This window comes from Adiantum capillus-veneris, chromosome 10 (genome assembly GCF_014529385.1).
Source record: "Adiantum capillus-veneris isolate H3 chromosome 10, ASM1452938v2, whole genome shotgun sequence".
NCBI lineage: Eukaryota > Viridiplantae > Streptophyta > Polypodiopsida > Polypodiales > Pteridaceae > Adiantum > Adiantum capillus-veneris.
In genome coordinates this window covers 114,322,614-114,339,734 of record NC_140940.1, presented here as the reverse complement: position 1 = coordinate 114,339,734, position 17,121 = coordinate 114,322,614, and the positions used below count along the sequence as shown (strand labels likewise).

At 45.9% G+C, this 17,121-nt stretch overlaps 2 protein-coding genes across 2 annotated transcripts in view; one reads left to right on the top strand and one right to left on the bottom strand.

Moving 5' to 3' along the window:
- Window positions 1-17,121, top strand: part of LOC147449481 (TATA box-binding protein associated factor RNA polymerase I subunit C) — a 154,963-nt gene that overhangs the window by 7,047 nt on the left and 130,795 nt on the right. The gene's annotated exons all lie outside the window — the stretch shown is intronic.
- LOC147449482 (uncharacterized) lies at window positions 13,302-14,627 on the bottom strand. Its single transcript, XM_086522549.1, has 5 exons — window positions 14,610-14,627; window positions 14,297-14,529; window positions 14,038-14,162; window positions 13,607-13,654; window positions 13,302-13,408 (listed from the first exon to the last, which is right to left on the bottom strand). The coding sequence occupies exons 1-5, from the start codon at window positions 14,625-14,627 to the stop codon at window positions 13,302-13,304; spliced, it is 531 nt and encodes a 176-aa protein (XP_086378675.1).

The following is a 17,121-nucleotide window of genomic DNA, read 5'->3' as shown; positions in this document are numbered from 1 at the left end:
ATTTTGTGTGCTGGGTGTGTTCCTTATTCCCTCTCTCCAACGACTGAAATTTTATGTACCTCTGCTAGAAACGGCTGTGTCTGTTTCGTTGTGAGTTCCTCCATGCGGGAGAGGTCACTTTTGTTAATTGCTTGCTTATGGAGTGGCTGAGCGAGGTCGTCTTTGCTGAAATTCAGCGTCGTGCACTTGTTAGAGTGTTGAAAAATTGTTCGGACAGCCGGTAGAGCGCTTGTCTTAGTGCGGCCCAACAGGGTGAGAGAGAGAGAGAGATTTTATAATCGTCCTAAGAGGTCAAATATGACCTATAGGACCAAAGTTACATGTGATGTTAGTATGTGTGCAGTTGATGAGTGATTCTCGATGCTCTAAAATTGTGGTGATGAGAGTCGCAACGGAGAGTCCACATTGTGGTTGGGGGAGGAAAGTGTGTAGGTCTAAGTCATGGCTAAAAATGTGAGTGAAGCAAGTTCAGATGTGACCAAAAGCTGAGCACTCTAGTAGTGTGTGGTACTCAGACTATCGAACTTGCAGTGAGCATAATGTGTACAATCGATTTGACTCTTCTTCATTGCCCCAATACCCTGCCTTGCATCGAAAGGAGTGGGAGCTAAACCGAATGGCTGCGATAGTGCGTATTGCTGACAAGGGGATAGGCTCAAGCATATAAAGACGAGTACAGTTTCCTCTGTCAGCAAAGAACATGGTTTTGTAGTTGGGGACAATTTGGGTGGTGTAACGTGTGAAGCGTGACCCATTGGATTCCTCCCAAGCCATAATACATTGGCGTTGTAGAAAAGCTTTAGTCAATTAGGAGTCTATTGAGGCATCATGTAGTAAGTGTAATACATCTCATCTCCCAAACATCTTGCTTTTATGGGTCTTTTGAACTTTTTGCCTTGCTTTCCATGCAATTCTAAGAAGTCAATGTGAGGGGTTTTGATGTATCTTTATCATGTACTCCACAACCCTTTCCATGACATAACCTCAATTGGAAGACATCCCGACTAAAGAAGTAGGAGCATATAAGGTGTTTGTGTTTTAACTTGGAGAAAGTTTGTAAGAAAACGTTTTTGGACATTCTCAAGTAGACTTTGAGATGCTCCCGTCCACACTTCATAAAGAAGATTTGATGTTTTCCGCATTACACATGTTGTCAAATGCATAGTATGCTAGCTTTTAAATGACGCAGAGCACATTCATGCCACTTGTGATTGGCCGGAACCTCAAGGGTAAGGTACTTAAAGCTCTGAACGACTTCAAGTGTCTCATTGTTGTACACAACGCATGGCTTCTCCTTATGGTTGGTTCCTCTTGATTCATTCACAATCAACCCACTATGCAAGCAAAAGTTCTCAAAGACAACCATAAGCTTTTGTGCATCCTCTAAAGTGTGTGCTAGAAGCACTACATCATTCGTATACAACAGAAGCATGATTACCGCATTGTAAATAGTGACCTCTTCAATGCCTTCTTCTTGCATAAAGTCAAGTACCATTTGTTCCAATTGATTGATGCATAGACCAAAGAGAGTTAGTGACAACGGACATCCTTGTTTAACCCCAATAGTGCTTCCATTTTTTTTTGAAATTCCTCTTCCCATGCAGAATTGACACATCACATTCTCATAGATTCGAGAAACCGCAAGCGTTGGGAGAGGCATGGAAGGCTTTGTTGCAACACTGCCGTGTTTGCCTTGGGACTCTCTCCTGCTGTCCTTAAATCTATCGAAATTTCCTTTTGATAGATTATTGATCACTCTCGCATTCTCAATCAATTGCGCCATTTTCATGATAGATTTTTGTGTAGTAGTCCTTGATTCCCTTGTGCAATCCACAACAATACTTCTCAATCTGTTCTGATGTAACAATCTTGGGCACCCCAAGTCTAGAATCTCTCGCGACACGAGAGAGAATCACTTCAAATACTTCACAACTTTAAAATCACAGTTCAATTTGGTCGACACGGTCGGACGTAGTTCCGTGCCCAGAGAGATTGGCCCCAAAGAGTGGCACCCCTTTCGGTATTTCTTTTATATTAATCTTTGAGCAAAGTACAACTCTCGCAGGGTCCCCCACTCTCAGACTCTGCGTCCAGATGCTTTGAAGAGTGAGGCCCTTAAGGCTCTTTTATTCTTACAAGGGATCCCAAAAGCAGAGCCCCAAAATCAAGTCAAACTTAAAAGCTAAAGCTCCAAAAGCTTCAAACTTAAAAACAAATAAGTTTCCAAAAAAGCTTCTGATTTCAAAACTGCTTGAGCAGTCAGTGCAATTTACTGAAATCCGTACTGCTGCCACGTGGCACCTGTCAGCGCAAAATCCGGTGCTGCCGTACAATTTGCCACGTCATCATCTGTTAGCGTAGTTTGCGGACAGTCCGTACTGTTTGTCCACGTCACTACATCTTCGCGTGTGTATTTGTTTGGGTGGCTTTGCCGAGTCACTAGTTTGTGACAGCAAGTGATCCGGAGAAGCCGATATTGGAAGTTCGCTTTCCCACACTTAGACCAATAGGTACCGATTGTGAATTCGCGATACAAGTTGTTTTGTGTTTGTGCTTTTGTAGGTACTCCATCACGGAGAAGGAACAAAGAGGCCTCGGCCTATGCTCAGAGATCCTAGGAATGAAATCTGGAATTGTTTGTAGGGCTTCACGCTATGGGAACATACGGAAACAGAATTGAGAGCTCATCTCTTGAGAAATTCCCGCACGGGAAAGAATTGACCATTGAGTCCGATGATTTAGAACGGAGGGGTCACTCTGGTTCTTGTGCTTGTAAAACGATTCTCCCTAATAAAGATTCTCTTAAGGGGGGATCAACCCATTTTCGGGTCCTAAATACTGTGTCGATCTTCTCCCTCATCTCTTTTGAGTTGGAAGTTTATTCATTTTCAGCTTGTTAATATTCGTGTGTGCTCCCGTTTGGGACAATGTGGAAATGTCCAAAACACAAGGATGATGATGATGATGGATCTACTTGCAAACAATGGACTGCCTCTTGGATCAACGATGCCCTTGTTGGTTACTACTATCAAACAATAACCTTTGCTGCCCCAACTCGGATGGTGTGAACCAAACTGCAAACCGAATGGATACTCATCGAGCGAATGGCGTGATATGCAAACGCCAATGTCCACGAAGGTTATCGGCCAACGTATGGTGTCCCTACGTGAGAAGATAGGCGAGAGCAATGCCGAATGGGAGATGAATATGGATATGCCTTCTGTATGATGTCTCATTAAACTACCAAGTAACTCCTCAAAGATAGAAGCTCCTCTTGGGGCTTTGACTAGATTGCCGTATTTTGGAAGCTCTAATGAATCCTCGTCTTTGCAATGGACGTGGCTTTGAAGGTAGGCTCACGATGCCTGTGAACTCCCACGGTGGTTGCCTCGGATTGGAACCCTTTGGCTCCGGATGGATGACTACCGATTGCTAAGAAGATGCAAATGGTGTGGACCCGATGTGCTGCCAAAGATGTGTACAGATCGATGACGATGCAATGCCTCTTCTGGAATGATGGAATTCTCCAAGCAGATGGGAGAGATGATTGTTCAAACAATGCCAAGACTTCAAAGCTAATAGGCTGACGTGGATGGCACCTTCCTTTGTTGTCATAGGCTGCTAACAAATCCTGATACTTGCAAACATCTTTATGTTTCTAGTGCATGTCTTCGATGGTGCGATCTGTTATGTCGAACAAGTTATGACTACAAATATCAATGCTAGGATTTCTTTATGTCGAGGTGGTCGAGCGCGCACACCAAGTCCTACCCTCTTGCAGGCGCACCACAACTATAACCCCCAGTATACAGTGTTTTGCATTTCCTACGCTCAAGGCGCACGGTCCTACGCGCAATGGTAGGTCTTGCAGTTCCCTGAGTGAGAGAAGCGTCTTTGGGCGAAACACTATAACACACCCTGAACACTCCAGAGAAAAAAAAATAGCAAATTATTGAAAATTCACAAAGCTCGAATACCAATGTCAGGTGCAACGGAATTGAAATGGTGAAGATTTAGGTTTTACACTTCCACAAATCTTTTACTTCTTTTCCTTGCGTTAGTGATTCGTTTTAGCTTGAATGGTGGTTCCTTTTATCTTTCCCTAGAGGGAGTGAGAGTGGTAGAGTTGTGTAGAGGGAGAGAGAGAGAGAAGAGGAGAATGACACCCAATGGGGTCCTAACCAACCCTCTCAAGGCCCCCCACACCGTTGCCGATGTGGTATTTGCTTTAGATTGCGTAAATGGAATGTACACACATGCAATACCTCAAGTGTAGACTCTATTGACTCGGATGGGGAATGTCGCCGCGGTAACTCCACAAGACGAAGCACCTCCGGGGCTGTTTTGATGCACCTTTGGATCCTTCTCGATGTGGGATTGTGGATGGCCACCAAGAGGTAGATCTGGGGCTGAATTGCGCTCCCAATGTGAGAGGAATGAAGGTCGGAAAATGCAGATCTCAACGATGCCGATGATGGACAACAATGGGAGCACTTGATGACAATGAGGGAATGGCCGAGGAGAGGCTCGATGAGTTGCCGAAGTACTGGACCGCAATGGAAATGGCTAGCGATTGCAGATCCGAGCCGATCCGGCAAGGGAAGGACTAAAAATTGAAAATGCTAGGGACTGATCTGCAAATGTGGCAATCGCTAGGACTGTAGACTGCTGTCGCTGGGCTGATCTGGCGTTTTCCCAACAAAACGCTAGGGCTGATGGCCTGCTGCAGGAAAACGCCAGGACTGATGCTTAAAAACGCTGGCTGCTATTAGCGCTAACTCCACTTGTGATCAAACGCTAGGTTGGATGCTCCCTTTATAGGCGAGGTATAGAGGTTATAAACTTATTTAGGTTGAGGTAGGGCAAAATCTCTGTCAAATTCCTACAAATAAATCTTAAAAATGATTTATTAATAAGTTTGACGAGAGCTCAGTTTGCGTGAAACTGTGGCACACTGCCCACCTGGGAATCAGATTGACGCGGGGAATGGCTCATTGGATTCCTCTAACGTAAAATCACATGCACGTCGTGCCAGATGTCCATAGTGTAATAACATCTGTCAAAACGTGTGTACAAACCATTTATATGCAAGAGGCTTCCAAAACTGAAAAATTGGCTTTAGAAGTTAATGAAGCATGTCCACGTGGCACATAGAGCCATATGCACGTGACAAATACCAAAAGGGGCACCAAAGTTCGGGGCCATTGCAGTTTGGGGATGGAACTCCATCACCTTGTGTCTCATGTGGATTCTCTCTTTTTTAGTTCAGTTGGTTTGAAATGCCTAAAGTTTGTTTAGTCTATTCTTTTTTGTTGACATGTGGTGCCGTCCCATTATAGATGGTATCATAGCTGTAGGCGTCTTCTTTTCCGAAAGCATACAGGTCCCGCCAAGAACGGATAGAGCAAGATGGCGCTTCCAGATTCTACATAATTTTTTCCCCCTTGGGAGAGAAACCGGTCCTACATCAATCTATAGATGGAAGCTATGGAGTGGGATAAAGAAGAAATGACAAGAGGAGGAGGAGATGAAGAAACAAGAGTTCATTTTTGCCCTAAAAAGCTCTAAAGACATGCTTTTTGACGCTTTTTTGTGTTGCAAAGGCTTCTAAAAATCTCTTCAATAGTTGAGAATTTGGATATGCATAGAAGCCAAAGTTGATCCTCTAGACAAGCCCTACATATTAACGTGAACGGATTTTGATTCTGTAACGAGACGGCACCACGTGCAAATTGAAAAGAACAGACTGAATTGACTTTTAGGCACGTCAAAACAGGTGAACTAAAAGAGAGACTTCACACGATACACGTAGTGGCGTAGTTCCACTCCGATAGTACAATGGCTCCAACTTGTGGTGCCTCTTTCGGTATCTCTTTATATTACTCCCAGAGGTAACAACTCTTGTGGCTCTGCTCTACATCTTCTGCGGGTAGAATGCCAGAGAGAGAGAGAGAGAGAGAGAGAGAGAGAGAGAGAGAGAGAGAGAGAGAGAGAGAGAGAGAGAGAGAGAGAGAGAGCGAGCCCACAACATGTATTTATAGGCCCTTGGCTTGTACAAAAGCATCTCACATGAAAAGCATCATGTAAGGTGCAACGGAATGAATGTTGAACTTTGCTCAAGACGAGTGCTCCGAACTATGCTCAAGGTTCCTTTTACTTACAGAAGGGAGAGCCTTCCGTTCCTTTAGTGAGAGAGTGCAATGGACACAAACAAAGTGAATGGACACTGTGAATGGAAGTGCATGAGATTGAGAGATAGAGAAGAAAATACGACACCAAAGACGACGTAAAACCGTCCTCCGAAGGCCCCACTCTCTATGGCGAGAGTGGTCTATTTATTTAAAATTATGATTGCACAAATCTCTACAATGCTTGGACTTGCCGACGATGTCGACGACGATGAGGACGACGACGAGATGGGCTGCCCTTCGTTCTTCGTAGGCCTTTCTTTCTGCTTCTCTTTTTGCTTTTCTTTCTTCGTGTTCTAACTGTCTTTCCATAAACAATTGCTCCAACTCCTCCATAGGAGTTAGTGCAATCCTTGGCGTAGATGGGGAAGGGGGAGGGTCGGAAAAACCTCATGGAGCGGAAAATTCTTCTTCGCCTCTCTCATGCTCATCACCTCCAAGCAAAGTATCCATTCCACTTCGAGTGATGACCATCCACTGAAGTCGTGGGTTCTTGTGGTCTTGGGTTCTTAAGTTCTCAAGGTTCTTGCGGTTCTTGAGAGTCTTCTTTTGCTTGCAATCTGAGTTTGAGAAGGATCTTCTCTTCACCCGAGTTCTGCTCTTTTCCGCGGGCGCACCCCTTGGCAGCCTTGCGCTCACACCAAGGGTGCTTTTTCCCACCTCACGTCGATTGGCCGGCCGCTAAGTGCACGGTCCGCTCTCAATGAGTGAAAAGAGGCACAAGGGGAGGTTGGACAAGCCCATCTTTCTTGGGTTTCCTGTCACTCTTCAAAACACGATTAGGAATTGACACGCCCAAGAGCTCGGGTTACGTGCGACTGCAACAAGCAAAAAAAATTCTGTGGTTCTTTCCTTGAGTGATACAGAACACTGCCAAAGCTCTGATACCAATGCAAGGTGCAGCGGAATGAATGTTGAACTTTGCTCAAGATGAGTGCTCCGAACTGTGCTCAAGGTTCCTTTTACTTACGGAAGGGAGAGCCTTCCGTTCCTTTAGTGAGAGAGTGCAATGGACACAAACAAAGTGAATAGACACTATGAATGGAAGTGCATGAGACTGAGAGATAGAGAAGAAAATACGACACCAGAGACGTTGTAAAACCCTCCTCCGAAGGCCCCACTCTCTATGGCGAGAGTGGTCTACTTATGATTGCACAAATCTCTACAATGCTTGGACTTGCCGACGATGTCGACGACGATGAGGACGACAACGAGATGGGCTGAAATCTGAAAACGCTAGGGCTGAAATCTGCAAATCTTGTATCTGCTGAATTCTGACTCTATGTCGGTGACGATGTCGATGGCGACGATGCGACGACGACGTGCAGAAAACGCAGATGCTGAAATCTGCGTTTTCCGGGCTGAAACTGTAAACCTTGCGGAAACTGACCGTGCAGCGAGAAACTGCTGCAGGAAGGTGAGATCTGCGAGGTTTGGGACTTGATCTGCGATGTCTAAGGGGTGAAAACTGAAAACGCTGATGGTTCTTGATGTTCCGTCGCGGTAAATCTGCAAAACGCTCGGACTGATTTGCAAATAAAAAACACTAGGGCTGAAAATGGCTTTGCTGTCGTCGGATGGCCTGCAACTGCAAAATGCTAGGTCTCTTGTTGAGCCTTCTGTCGCGAGGGATCTACAAATACAAAAACGCTGGCTGATCTGGTCCAAAAACGCTAGGTGGTTGCTATGGAGCAAAAACGCTAGGGCTTGGGGTTCTGCTGAGAAGTTGCCTGTTGAGCGAGTGCTTCTGCTGCCTCTTCCGCCAATTAGTGCTAGTCTAGGTTTGCTTATATACAAACTTACTCAATTTGCCCTACCTACTTTCCAACAAAAGTCACTTAAAAATAATAAGTGAAAAATGTCAAAAATAGGTAAAATAGGCTAAATGCATTGGAAAATTCCCTTGAAGGATTCTGATGGATTCTGATGGGAATGCTTATGATCATGCTGTGTGCAACCAGAGGATATGCATCTACACTAAGTGACTGGGCATGCACGGTCTGCGAACAGACTCACAAAAGTGCCAGATCACTTGTAAATCTAGACTGACTGGACTGACTGAACCCTTGTCGTGCTGTAGCTTGTCCACGAACACATAGAGTTGGATGTGTCACGTGACATCCCCTCCTTTCCAAAGTGAGGTACTGGTACCAAATTGTATGGCGTCGAGGGAGATCGCCAATAAGGTCGAGAATCTTGGAAAGGACTCTTCATCGGCCCACTCTAATGCGTGGGTCGTGCGATACTTGAACTTCATAAAGGTCTGCAACGCTTGCTTCTTTGGGCTGCGCCGAAAGCAACACAGTCTTTTGAGGCTCCTTCAATGCTTCAACTTCGTCTAGAGTCATGCTTCTTTCTTCTTCAAGAATCTCCGTGGCTGTAAATTCCTGAAACCATTTCCAACACAAAACCATGAACATACCTATTCATGTAAAGTAAGTGGAAAAAATCTTGTCGTCCTAATAGACTGTGCATGTAATGTAGATGAACAAAGAGACGGAGTGCCAAACCGTTCATCACACACGCAAACAATGAGATTGAATCTTTCGCTTATGATCTAGAGCAATCAACTGTGGCAATTCACAACAGAAATGCCCATGCTTGGTGCTCATACTGTCATGTGCTCTTTCTACAACTGTGTCGTGCCAAGGAAGAGACATGGAATGTGACGTCCTTGAATGCATACTTTTCAGCTTTTCATGAACAATCCGCATACATTCGTGCTCATTCATGAGTGAAACGTGCTCAACATACAACATGTCATGCCTAGGAAAAGGGATCACATAAAGACGCTGACTAAAATACAGGAGACGATCACGAATGAAACACTCGAACAATACGTGCGTACTAATCATGCGAACACATAATACTTCCTGTGAGGGTTCTTTGGACCTAGGCTCGAGAGCCAAGATCGGTTCTTCCTGAGGGGTCGAAACTTCCTGAGGGGGTTCTTTGGACCTCGACTCGAAAGCCAAGATCGGTTCTTCGTGAGGGATCGAGTCTGCAATGAGGTTAGCTGCACTAGAAAGAACATCAACTAACTCAACATCCTTGTGAACAATCACGTCATCTTCATGCAAATCATCATGCTTTTGAGAAATCACATCTTGATCATCCTGCAAATCATCATGCTCATGATAAATCACATCTTGATCATCATGCAAATCATCATGCTTGTCATTGTCATCCAAATCATCATGCTCATCATTATCATTCAATTCATCATGCTTCTCATAATCTTGTGTGTCATGCTTGGGAAAAGAAGGGAGTGAGAGAGGCTCCTTTTCCTGATTCTGGGCAAAGTACGCCTGCACTTGAGAAAAGAGTCGCCACAACTCTTTCATGTGTTGGTCGCCCTTCTCTTGTCTTGCTTTGTTCTCGCGATCATATTCTGCTTGTCTTTCGTTGTTCTCGCGATCAAATTTTGCTTGTCTTTCTTTGGCTTCCAAGCGTGCTTGCTCGTGCTCACGCTCTATGGCTACCATTCCTTCTTTGTATTCACGATCTATGGCTGCCCTTCGTTCTTCGTAGGCCTTTCTTTCTGCTTCTCTTTTTGCTTTTCTTTCTTCGTGTTCTAACTGTCTTTCCATAAACAATTGCTCCAACTCCTCCATAGGAGTTAGTGCAATCCTTGGCGTAGATGGGGAAGGGGGAGGGTCGGAAAAACCTCATGGAGCGGAAAATTCTTCTTCGCCTCTCTCATGCGCATCACCTCTAAGCAAAGTATCCATTCCGCTTCGAGTGATGACCATCCACTGAAGTCGTGGGTTCTTGTGGTCTTGGGTTCTTAAGTTCTCGAGGTTCTTGCGGTTCTTGAGAGTCTTCTTTTGCTTGCAATCTGAGTTTGAGAAGGATCTTCTCTTCACCCGAGTTCTGCTCTTTTCCGTGGGCGCACCCCTTGGCAGCCTTGCGCTCACACCAAGGTTGCTTTTTCCCACCTCACGTCGATTGGCCGGCCGCTAAGTGCACGGTCCGCTCTCAATGAGTGAAAAGAGGCACAAGGGGAGGTTGGACAAGCCCATCTTTCTTGGGTTTCCTGTCACTCTTCAAAAACACGATTAGGAATCGACACGCCCAAGAGCTCAGGTTACGTGCGACCGCAACAAGCAAAAAAAATTCTGTGGTTCTTTCCTTGAGTGATACAGAACACTGCCAAAGCTTTGATACCAATGCAAGGTGCAGCGGAATGAATGTTGAACTTTGCTCAAGATGAGTGCTCCAAACTGTGCTCAAGGTTCCTTTTACTTACGGAAGGGAGAGCCTTCCGTTCCTTTAGTGAGAGAGTGCAATGGACACAAACAAAGTGAATGGACACTATGAATGGAAGTGCATGAGACTGAGAGAGAGAGAAGAAAATACGACACCAGAGACGTAAAACCCTCCTCCGAAGGCCCCACTCTCTATGGCGAGAGTGGTCTACTTATGATTGCACAAATCTCTACAATGCTTGGACTTGCCGACGATGTCGACGACGATGAGGACGACAACGAGATGGGCTGAAATCTGAAAACGCTAGGGCTGAAATCTGCAAATCTTGTATCTGCTGAATTCTGACTCTATGTCGGTGACGATGTCGATGGCGAAGATGCGACGACGACGCGCAGAAAACGCAGATGCTGAAATCTGCGTTTTCCGGGCTGAAACTGTAAACCTTGCGGAAACTGACCGTGCGGCGAGAAACTGCTGCAGGAAGGTGAGATCTGCGAGGTTTGGGACTTGATCTGCGATGTCTAAGGGGTGAAAACTGAAAACGCTGATGGTTCTTGATGTTCCGTCGCGGTAAATCTGCAAAACGCTGGGACTGATCTGCAAATAAGAAACACTAGGGCTGAAAATGGCTTTGCTGTCGTCGGATGGCCTGCAACTGCAAAATGCTAGGTCTCTTGTTGAGCCTTCTGTCGCGAGGGATCTACAAATACAAAAACGCTGGCTGATCTGGTCCAAAAACGCTAGGTGGTTGCTATGGAGCAAAAACGCTAGGGCTTGGGGTTCTGCTGAGAAGTTGCCTGTTGAGCGAGTGCTTCTGCTGCCTCTTCCGCCAATTAGTGCTAGTCTAGGTTTGCTTATATACAAACTTACTCAATTTGCCCTACCTACTTTCCAACAAAAGTCACTTAAAAATAATAAGTGAAAAATGTCAAAAATAGGTAAAATAGGCTAAATGCATTGGAAAATTCCCCTGAAGGATTCTGATGGATTCTGATGGGAATGCTTATGATCATGCTGTGTGCAACCAGAGGATATGCATCTACACTAAGTGACTGGGCATGCACGGTCTGCGAACAGACTCACAAAAGTGCCAGATCACTTGTAAATCTAGACTGACGGGACTGACTGAACCCTTGTCGTGCTGTAACTTGTCCACGGACACATAGGGTTGGATGTGTCACGTGACACATCAAGCCTAAAAGCTACTGGTCCAAAAGCATGCACCTAGAGGGCTATCCGTACAACGCTGCTACGTCAACATGTGTGAGCGCAATTTATACTGCAGGCTGCCACATCATCATATTGTTGCGTTAGTGAGCTTGGAGTGTGTCCCTACTTTATTTATAAGGGTTAAGGCCCTTCGGTCGGCTCCGTAAGTTATTGGGGGTTAGGATTTCTAATCCTAGTTCAATTTGTTATATGGGCCACTATTTTTCTTCATCTTCTCCTTCTGCTAGGCTTTAGGCCCCCTTGGCTGGGATCTGCAAGTTGGCTCGCAACTTGGGGCTTGTCACGTGAAACAAACATGTGGAGGGGATCTCCCGGCTACACAGACCGCCTATGGACACACGTCGGATGAACCCCTTGACCATAGCCACCATGCAGGCCAACGTCCGAGGACGTAGACATACACCTGTAAGCATAGCCACATGGGGACGGGGATGGATCTCGGGGACGGGGACGTGGCAAAACAGGGGATGGGGGACGCGCTTTAAAAAACACTAGTTCTTTGCAAATTTAATACTGAGACAACACTAAGAGCACAAGATTGCAAAGAAAAAGTCGGTTTTGCACTCATATTACATAACACCAAAATATAACATGCGGTAAAGATGTGCGACGTGCACAACACCGCACCCGTTGGTGTGGTGATCAATCATCAATCATCCTCATCAAAGGGCAAAACATAATGATGTACAAGTGAAGAGTGAATAAGTAGAGTTTAGCATATATGGGACTCAAAAAGGGAAGGACTCAAGAGTCAAGACTCTAGAGTCAAGACTCAAGACTCAAGAGGTCTATATGTTGGCCCATGGTGCCAACTAAATGACCACCGGCTCTGCAAAGTCCATTTGCTTCAAAAGATAATCTTCAAGTGGTGTTGTCTCAATCTCTCCCTTTGCATCTATCTCTGTCTTTGGGATAGGATCATCCGCTGCAAGTGCCTACTCCGCGAAATCTTCACTTTGGTTTGACTTGGAAAGCATCTTCAAATTTGATGAGACATATATGAGATCATTGGCTCTTTGCACATCAAGACGATTCCTCTTCTTTGAGGCAACATGAGCATACACACTCCAAAGTTGCTCCAAGCAACTCGTAGTGCAGCTTGGCTAAGAATGCGAATAGCCAAATCCTGTAAACTGCCCAATCCCGCCCCAAACTCCTCCCACCAAAGAGCACTCCCCATCTCAAAGCGAGATGCTTTTCCATTAAGCATGTGACAAATTTCTCCCTTTCCATTTCTGTAGACATTGATTTGCCTCTGAATCTCAGTCCTTTCCTTTGGGTCGCGGGCACAAGGCGCGTCAAGGATGGTTTGCTAACCATTCATCACCGCTTTGTCCTTCCATTGGTTCCCTTGTTGGAATTGTGGATCCACTATATAAGCCGCCGCATGAAGAGGAGAATGGTAGGCATTCCACCTTGACATACACAATTCTTGGATCTCCTCGTACATACGTCATCAAGATTCAAACAAACTCAAGAGAGTAAACTTGTAAAGCATAGGGAAAACTTAAAAGTGACTCGTGTGACATGAATAACTATCGGGGTCGGTCACAAGTTTTTCAAGAGAGGCAATCATGGTGTCCATGGTCTCATATATCTTGCCGATGCAAGGTTTCATGGAATCCAATACTCGCAGGAGGTGGATGATAGGCTTCACCATTTTGGAGATAGTCTTTACTTCCTCCCACCATTCCGGCATGTCGGCCCATGCTCGGCATGCCACTCCATTGACACTTTTTGACTCGGGCATTGCCATGAACTCATTACTAATAAAGAGTCCCCTCAATGCCCCACTACACACACTCGAGCGATGGAGCATAATGAAGTTGAAGGCGAAGCGAGTCTCCTAGTATTTGATAAGAGCTAGCTTTGACCACTTTGAAAATTCAGCCCTCACCAAAAATCAAGTTTCAACACTCAAAACAAGAATTGGTCTTCCATATTGGAATTAGATTCGAATTGAAATGAGATTGGTTAACACTTCATGGTTACCTTTTGATGATTATTGACAAAAGTCACCATTGTATTTGCGTTATCAGTGATGGGGGAAATCCATTCCAAGGCGCCTATATCTTTGAGAAGATTGTTGAGGCAATGAGCCATGCAATATGTGACCGTGGTTTTTGGATAAAGGGATTTGATGATGGTTCCGGTGGCATGATTGCTATTTTCTCGGTCGTGACGACGGCAATGACATCATGCTTTCCCACCGTCTCAATGGTAAGCGCCCACTCCGATGCGAGTACTTGCGCACTCTTCCCGGTCCCCGATGCATCATGGGAGTCAATGAAATATGTCTCCCCCTGAGAATATGCCACCACGCCATGAATGGAGCGACGACGGGTATCACTGCACCCATCCACAATTAGGGATACCCCATTCTTCTTCCATGAAGCCCTTGTGGATGCACATGCCGCCTCCACCATCAACTTCTCCCTATCAAGAAGAGTGGTGCGCAAGCTCTCCGAAGAGGGAGGGACATATGTGTGTCCAAACTCTCCGATGTTCCGTGCCATTTCTTTAAAATATGGAGACCTTTTGTGCTTCAATAGTCTTTTTGACAGGTATAAAATGTGCTTTGTTTCTAAACAAATCTACATTAGTGATATACATTGTACAAACTAAAGATTAAAGCTTAAGCCTTTTAAGTTATAGTCTATAGAGCTTACCGTGCTGCAGTGAAAGCAATATGGTTGTGGTAGAAAAATCTTGCTACGGCGACATGTACCTCCTCTTTCAAGGCCGGTTTCCAACTCTCTCCAAGAGTTGCTTGCTGCTTGGGTGGACGAGAATGAGGGAAAGATGACGATGAAGGGTTGGTAGAGAGTGGAGGTGGGCGGTCGCCGTCGGTGCCGGTTGATGCACACAATGATGCCGATGAAGGGGATGCCGATGCTCGGTTCTAATCGTCCAACGCTACATTTCCAGAAGCATGTATATCTTGGATTCCCATCATAGAATATATGTGATATTAGGAGATACCGCATTTATTATTGGCATGCAAGCGAGGTCGCTTGCAGTATTTCAAGGGTGGGGTGTGTCACCAAGAGGTGTATTTTTTCTTGTTGCCTTCCGTAAATAAGTACTAGATATTTTTATTTATTTTGATTTTTACTTGTTTTCCCCGGAACCCTTGAAAAGGTGCAAGTGGACATTGCATGGCTAGTGTGAAACGACTGTGGCCGAATAGGTTTCTCACAGCGGGAGTCTGGGTCGGTCAGTCTAGGACTGGTCGGGCCAGTTAGCACTGAATTCTGATGAGTGTGGAAGCTTGTGTGCGCCAAATGAAGTTTGGGCCACTCCGAAAGTCACTTATAACTTTATAAGTGAGTGGGAACTAGAGAATTAACTCAAAAGGGGCAAACTGGACACATGGCGGTTCCAGGCAGTTTTGCCACTTCCAGCATGAAGAGGGACGTCCAATTTGAGAGAGGAGGCTGAATTTTACACTAAGTGACCTACAGTGTGTGTGTGAGTAGTGGGTGCAGGTCTATAGCTTTAATGGAAAGCTTGCCTTCTCCTCTGTCTCATGTAGCGCGATGATTTGCCTTTGGCACATATGGTAATGCCCCACTGGTTGGGCTACTCAGTTGAACATGTACAGTTCTGGGGGTTTATGCGCGTTTGCCAAGGCAAGAGCCTTCTGAACAGGAATCGGATTAGCTAATTGCTAATCCCCCACAGGTACGCACAGTTCCATTGCGAAAGATTGCGAGTTCGGAGAGTTTTCTCGCGTGAAAACTCGTCCAATTCACAGGGGAGCTGTCCCATTGCGTGCGGGAGCCCTTGGGACACGCGTAGGCACGTTCGCTCCGCTAAAAACGATCCGAAAAGCGAATGACAGCCTGCTGTGTTTTTCTGCAGGTTTAGGGTTTCGCACCGAGGGAACCCCGGGGGAGCCTCGTGAGAGCCTTGGGATGCGTGTACAGGCTTTTGGGCACCCGGCAGTGAAAAACAGAGAATTACAGCCCGCTGAATTTCTGTGACAGCTCACCAGAAAGCTTCCAGATAGCGAGGGAATCTGTCCTAGACAGGTGCTTTTAACTTACAAGGGTTTTTGTGCCGTTATGTTGCCGAAATCCGGTCGAAAACCTGCGTTGTCAGCCCTCGCCAGGTTTGGACAGCTTTGTGAAAGCTTGTGCTAAATGGTCGGATCGTCTACCTTAATTTGAATAAAGAAATACCGAAAGGGGCGCCAATCTTTGGGGCCTACAGGCTACAGGGTGTCGGTCTCGTGTGCGCAGGACATTCTAGTCGCTGGACGCAACTGTGTTCTCTTCCCTTCTCAGTGCTCTGTGTGAAGTTAACAAGTAATTGAAATAGTACCGCCCTCTACGTTGTACAGGCCGGTTTTACTTCCATCTACCTTGGATGGCTTAGCAGACAAGTGGTACAGTCAGTTTGCAGAGAACCACTTTGCAACTTGGGCCACTTTACGACAACAGTTTTGTGAAGCTTTCAGACCAGGGGACTTCCAGGAGAAGGTCCTAGATGAGTTGGCAAACCTGATGCTCCAACCAAATGAGACTTTTGCAGAGCTCATGACTAGAACAAAGTTTCTGGTGGCCAAGCTTCCTCAGCAACCGAGTGAATTTATGGCTAAGAAGTGGGTGGAGAAGTCTCTTCCCAAAACTTCCCAGCAAAAACTCCGAGAGAGTCTCCGACCCGACGCCACTCTGGAGGAGTTTGTCGTGGCTGCTACTGGATAGAGGGAGCTAGGAAGCTGTTCTCCAACTCCCCTCAGGTAGAGACCCCCTCAGTGTTTTCGGAAAGTCCTTCTGATCTGTTAACTTCTTTACGGAGGGAACTGGAAGCCCTAAAGTTATAGCGAGCTCTTCAAGAGGAGAGGTCCTTCTCTCTTAGACAGGAGAAGCCTCTACATCGCAAGGCATTGAAACAGATCAAGTGCGAGCTAGAAGAGCTCAAGTCTCAACAGGCGACTAAGGCTATGGTTTGGTGTAGCTCATGCCGCTCTCCAGGGCACCCTCCACAGGAATGCCCCCTTCGGGTTTATTGCCACTTCTGTGAAAAGTCTGGACATGAGGACAAGGATTGCTACTACCTCAAGGGATTGCGACAAATACAGCAAAGTCTTGGTCCTACTCTTCAACAAGGGCCAACACCTGCATCCAACATGGTTTCTCCCTATGGCCATCCACACCATATGCCACCTTTGCTGACAGCCCCTCCTATGCAAGGTATGCATAGCACTTTTCCCTCTCAGAGCTTTTATCATACCCATGCTCCCTCATCACCTCAAAGCTTCTATGCCTCCACCTCCAACTCCATGCACCAGGAGCAAGGACCATCTCGCCCTTTGACTCGCCCATTGAATCGGCCCATTTTGTGCTACAGGGAATATGGTCATTACCAAAGCAAATGCCCTCTACCCGAAGGGTCCCCTCCCTACCGTCATTGCCCTGAAATGAAGGATCACTACAATAAGGATTGCCCTAAACTTCGTGCATCCACAGCTTCGATCTCAAGTCAAAGG

Bases quoted from the DNA above. Each gene is read 5' to 3' on its own strand.
- LOC147449482 (XM_086522549.1), bottom strand. The intron at 14,163-14,296 runs GTAAGCTCTATA...GAAGCACAAAAG, and splicing joins ATTGCTTTCACTGCAGCACG to GTCTCCATATTTTAAAGAAA. The intron at 13,655-14,037 runs GTGCATCCACAA...CTGATAACGCAA, and splicing joins GTTGATGGTGGAGGCGGCAT to ATACAATGGTGACTTTTGTC.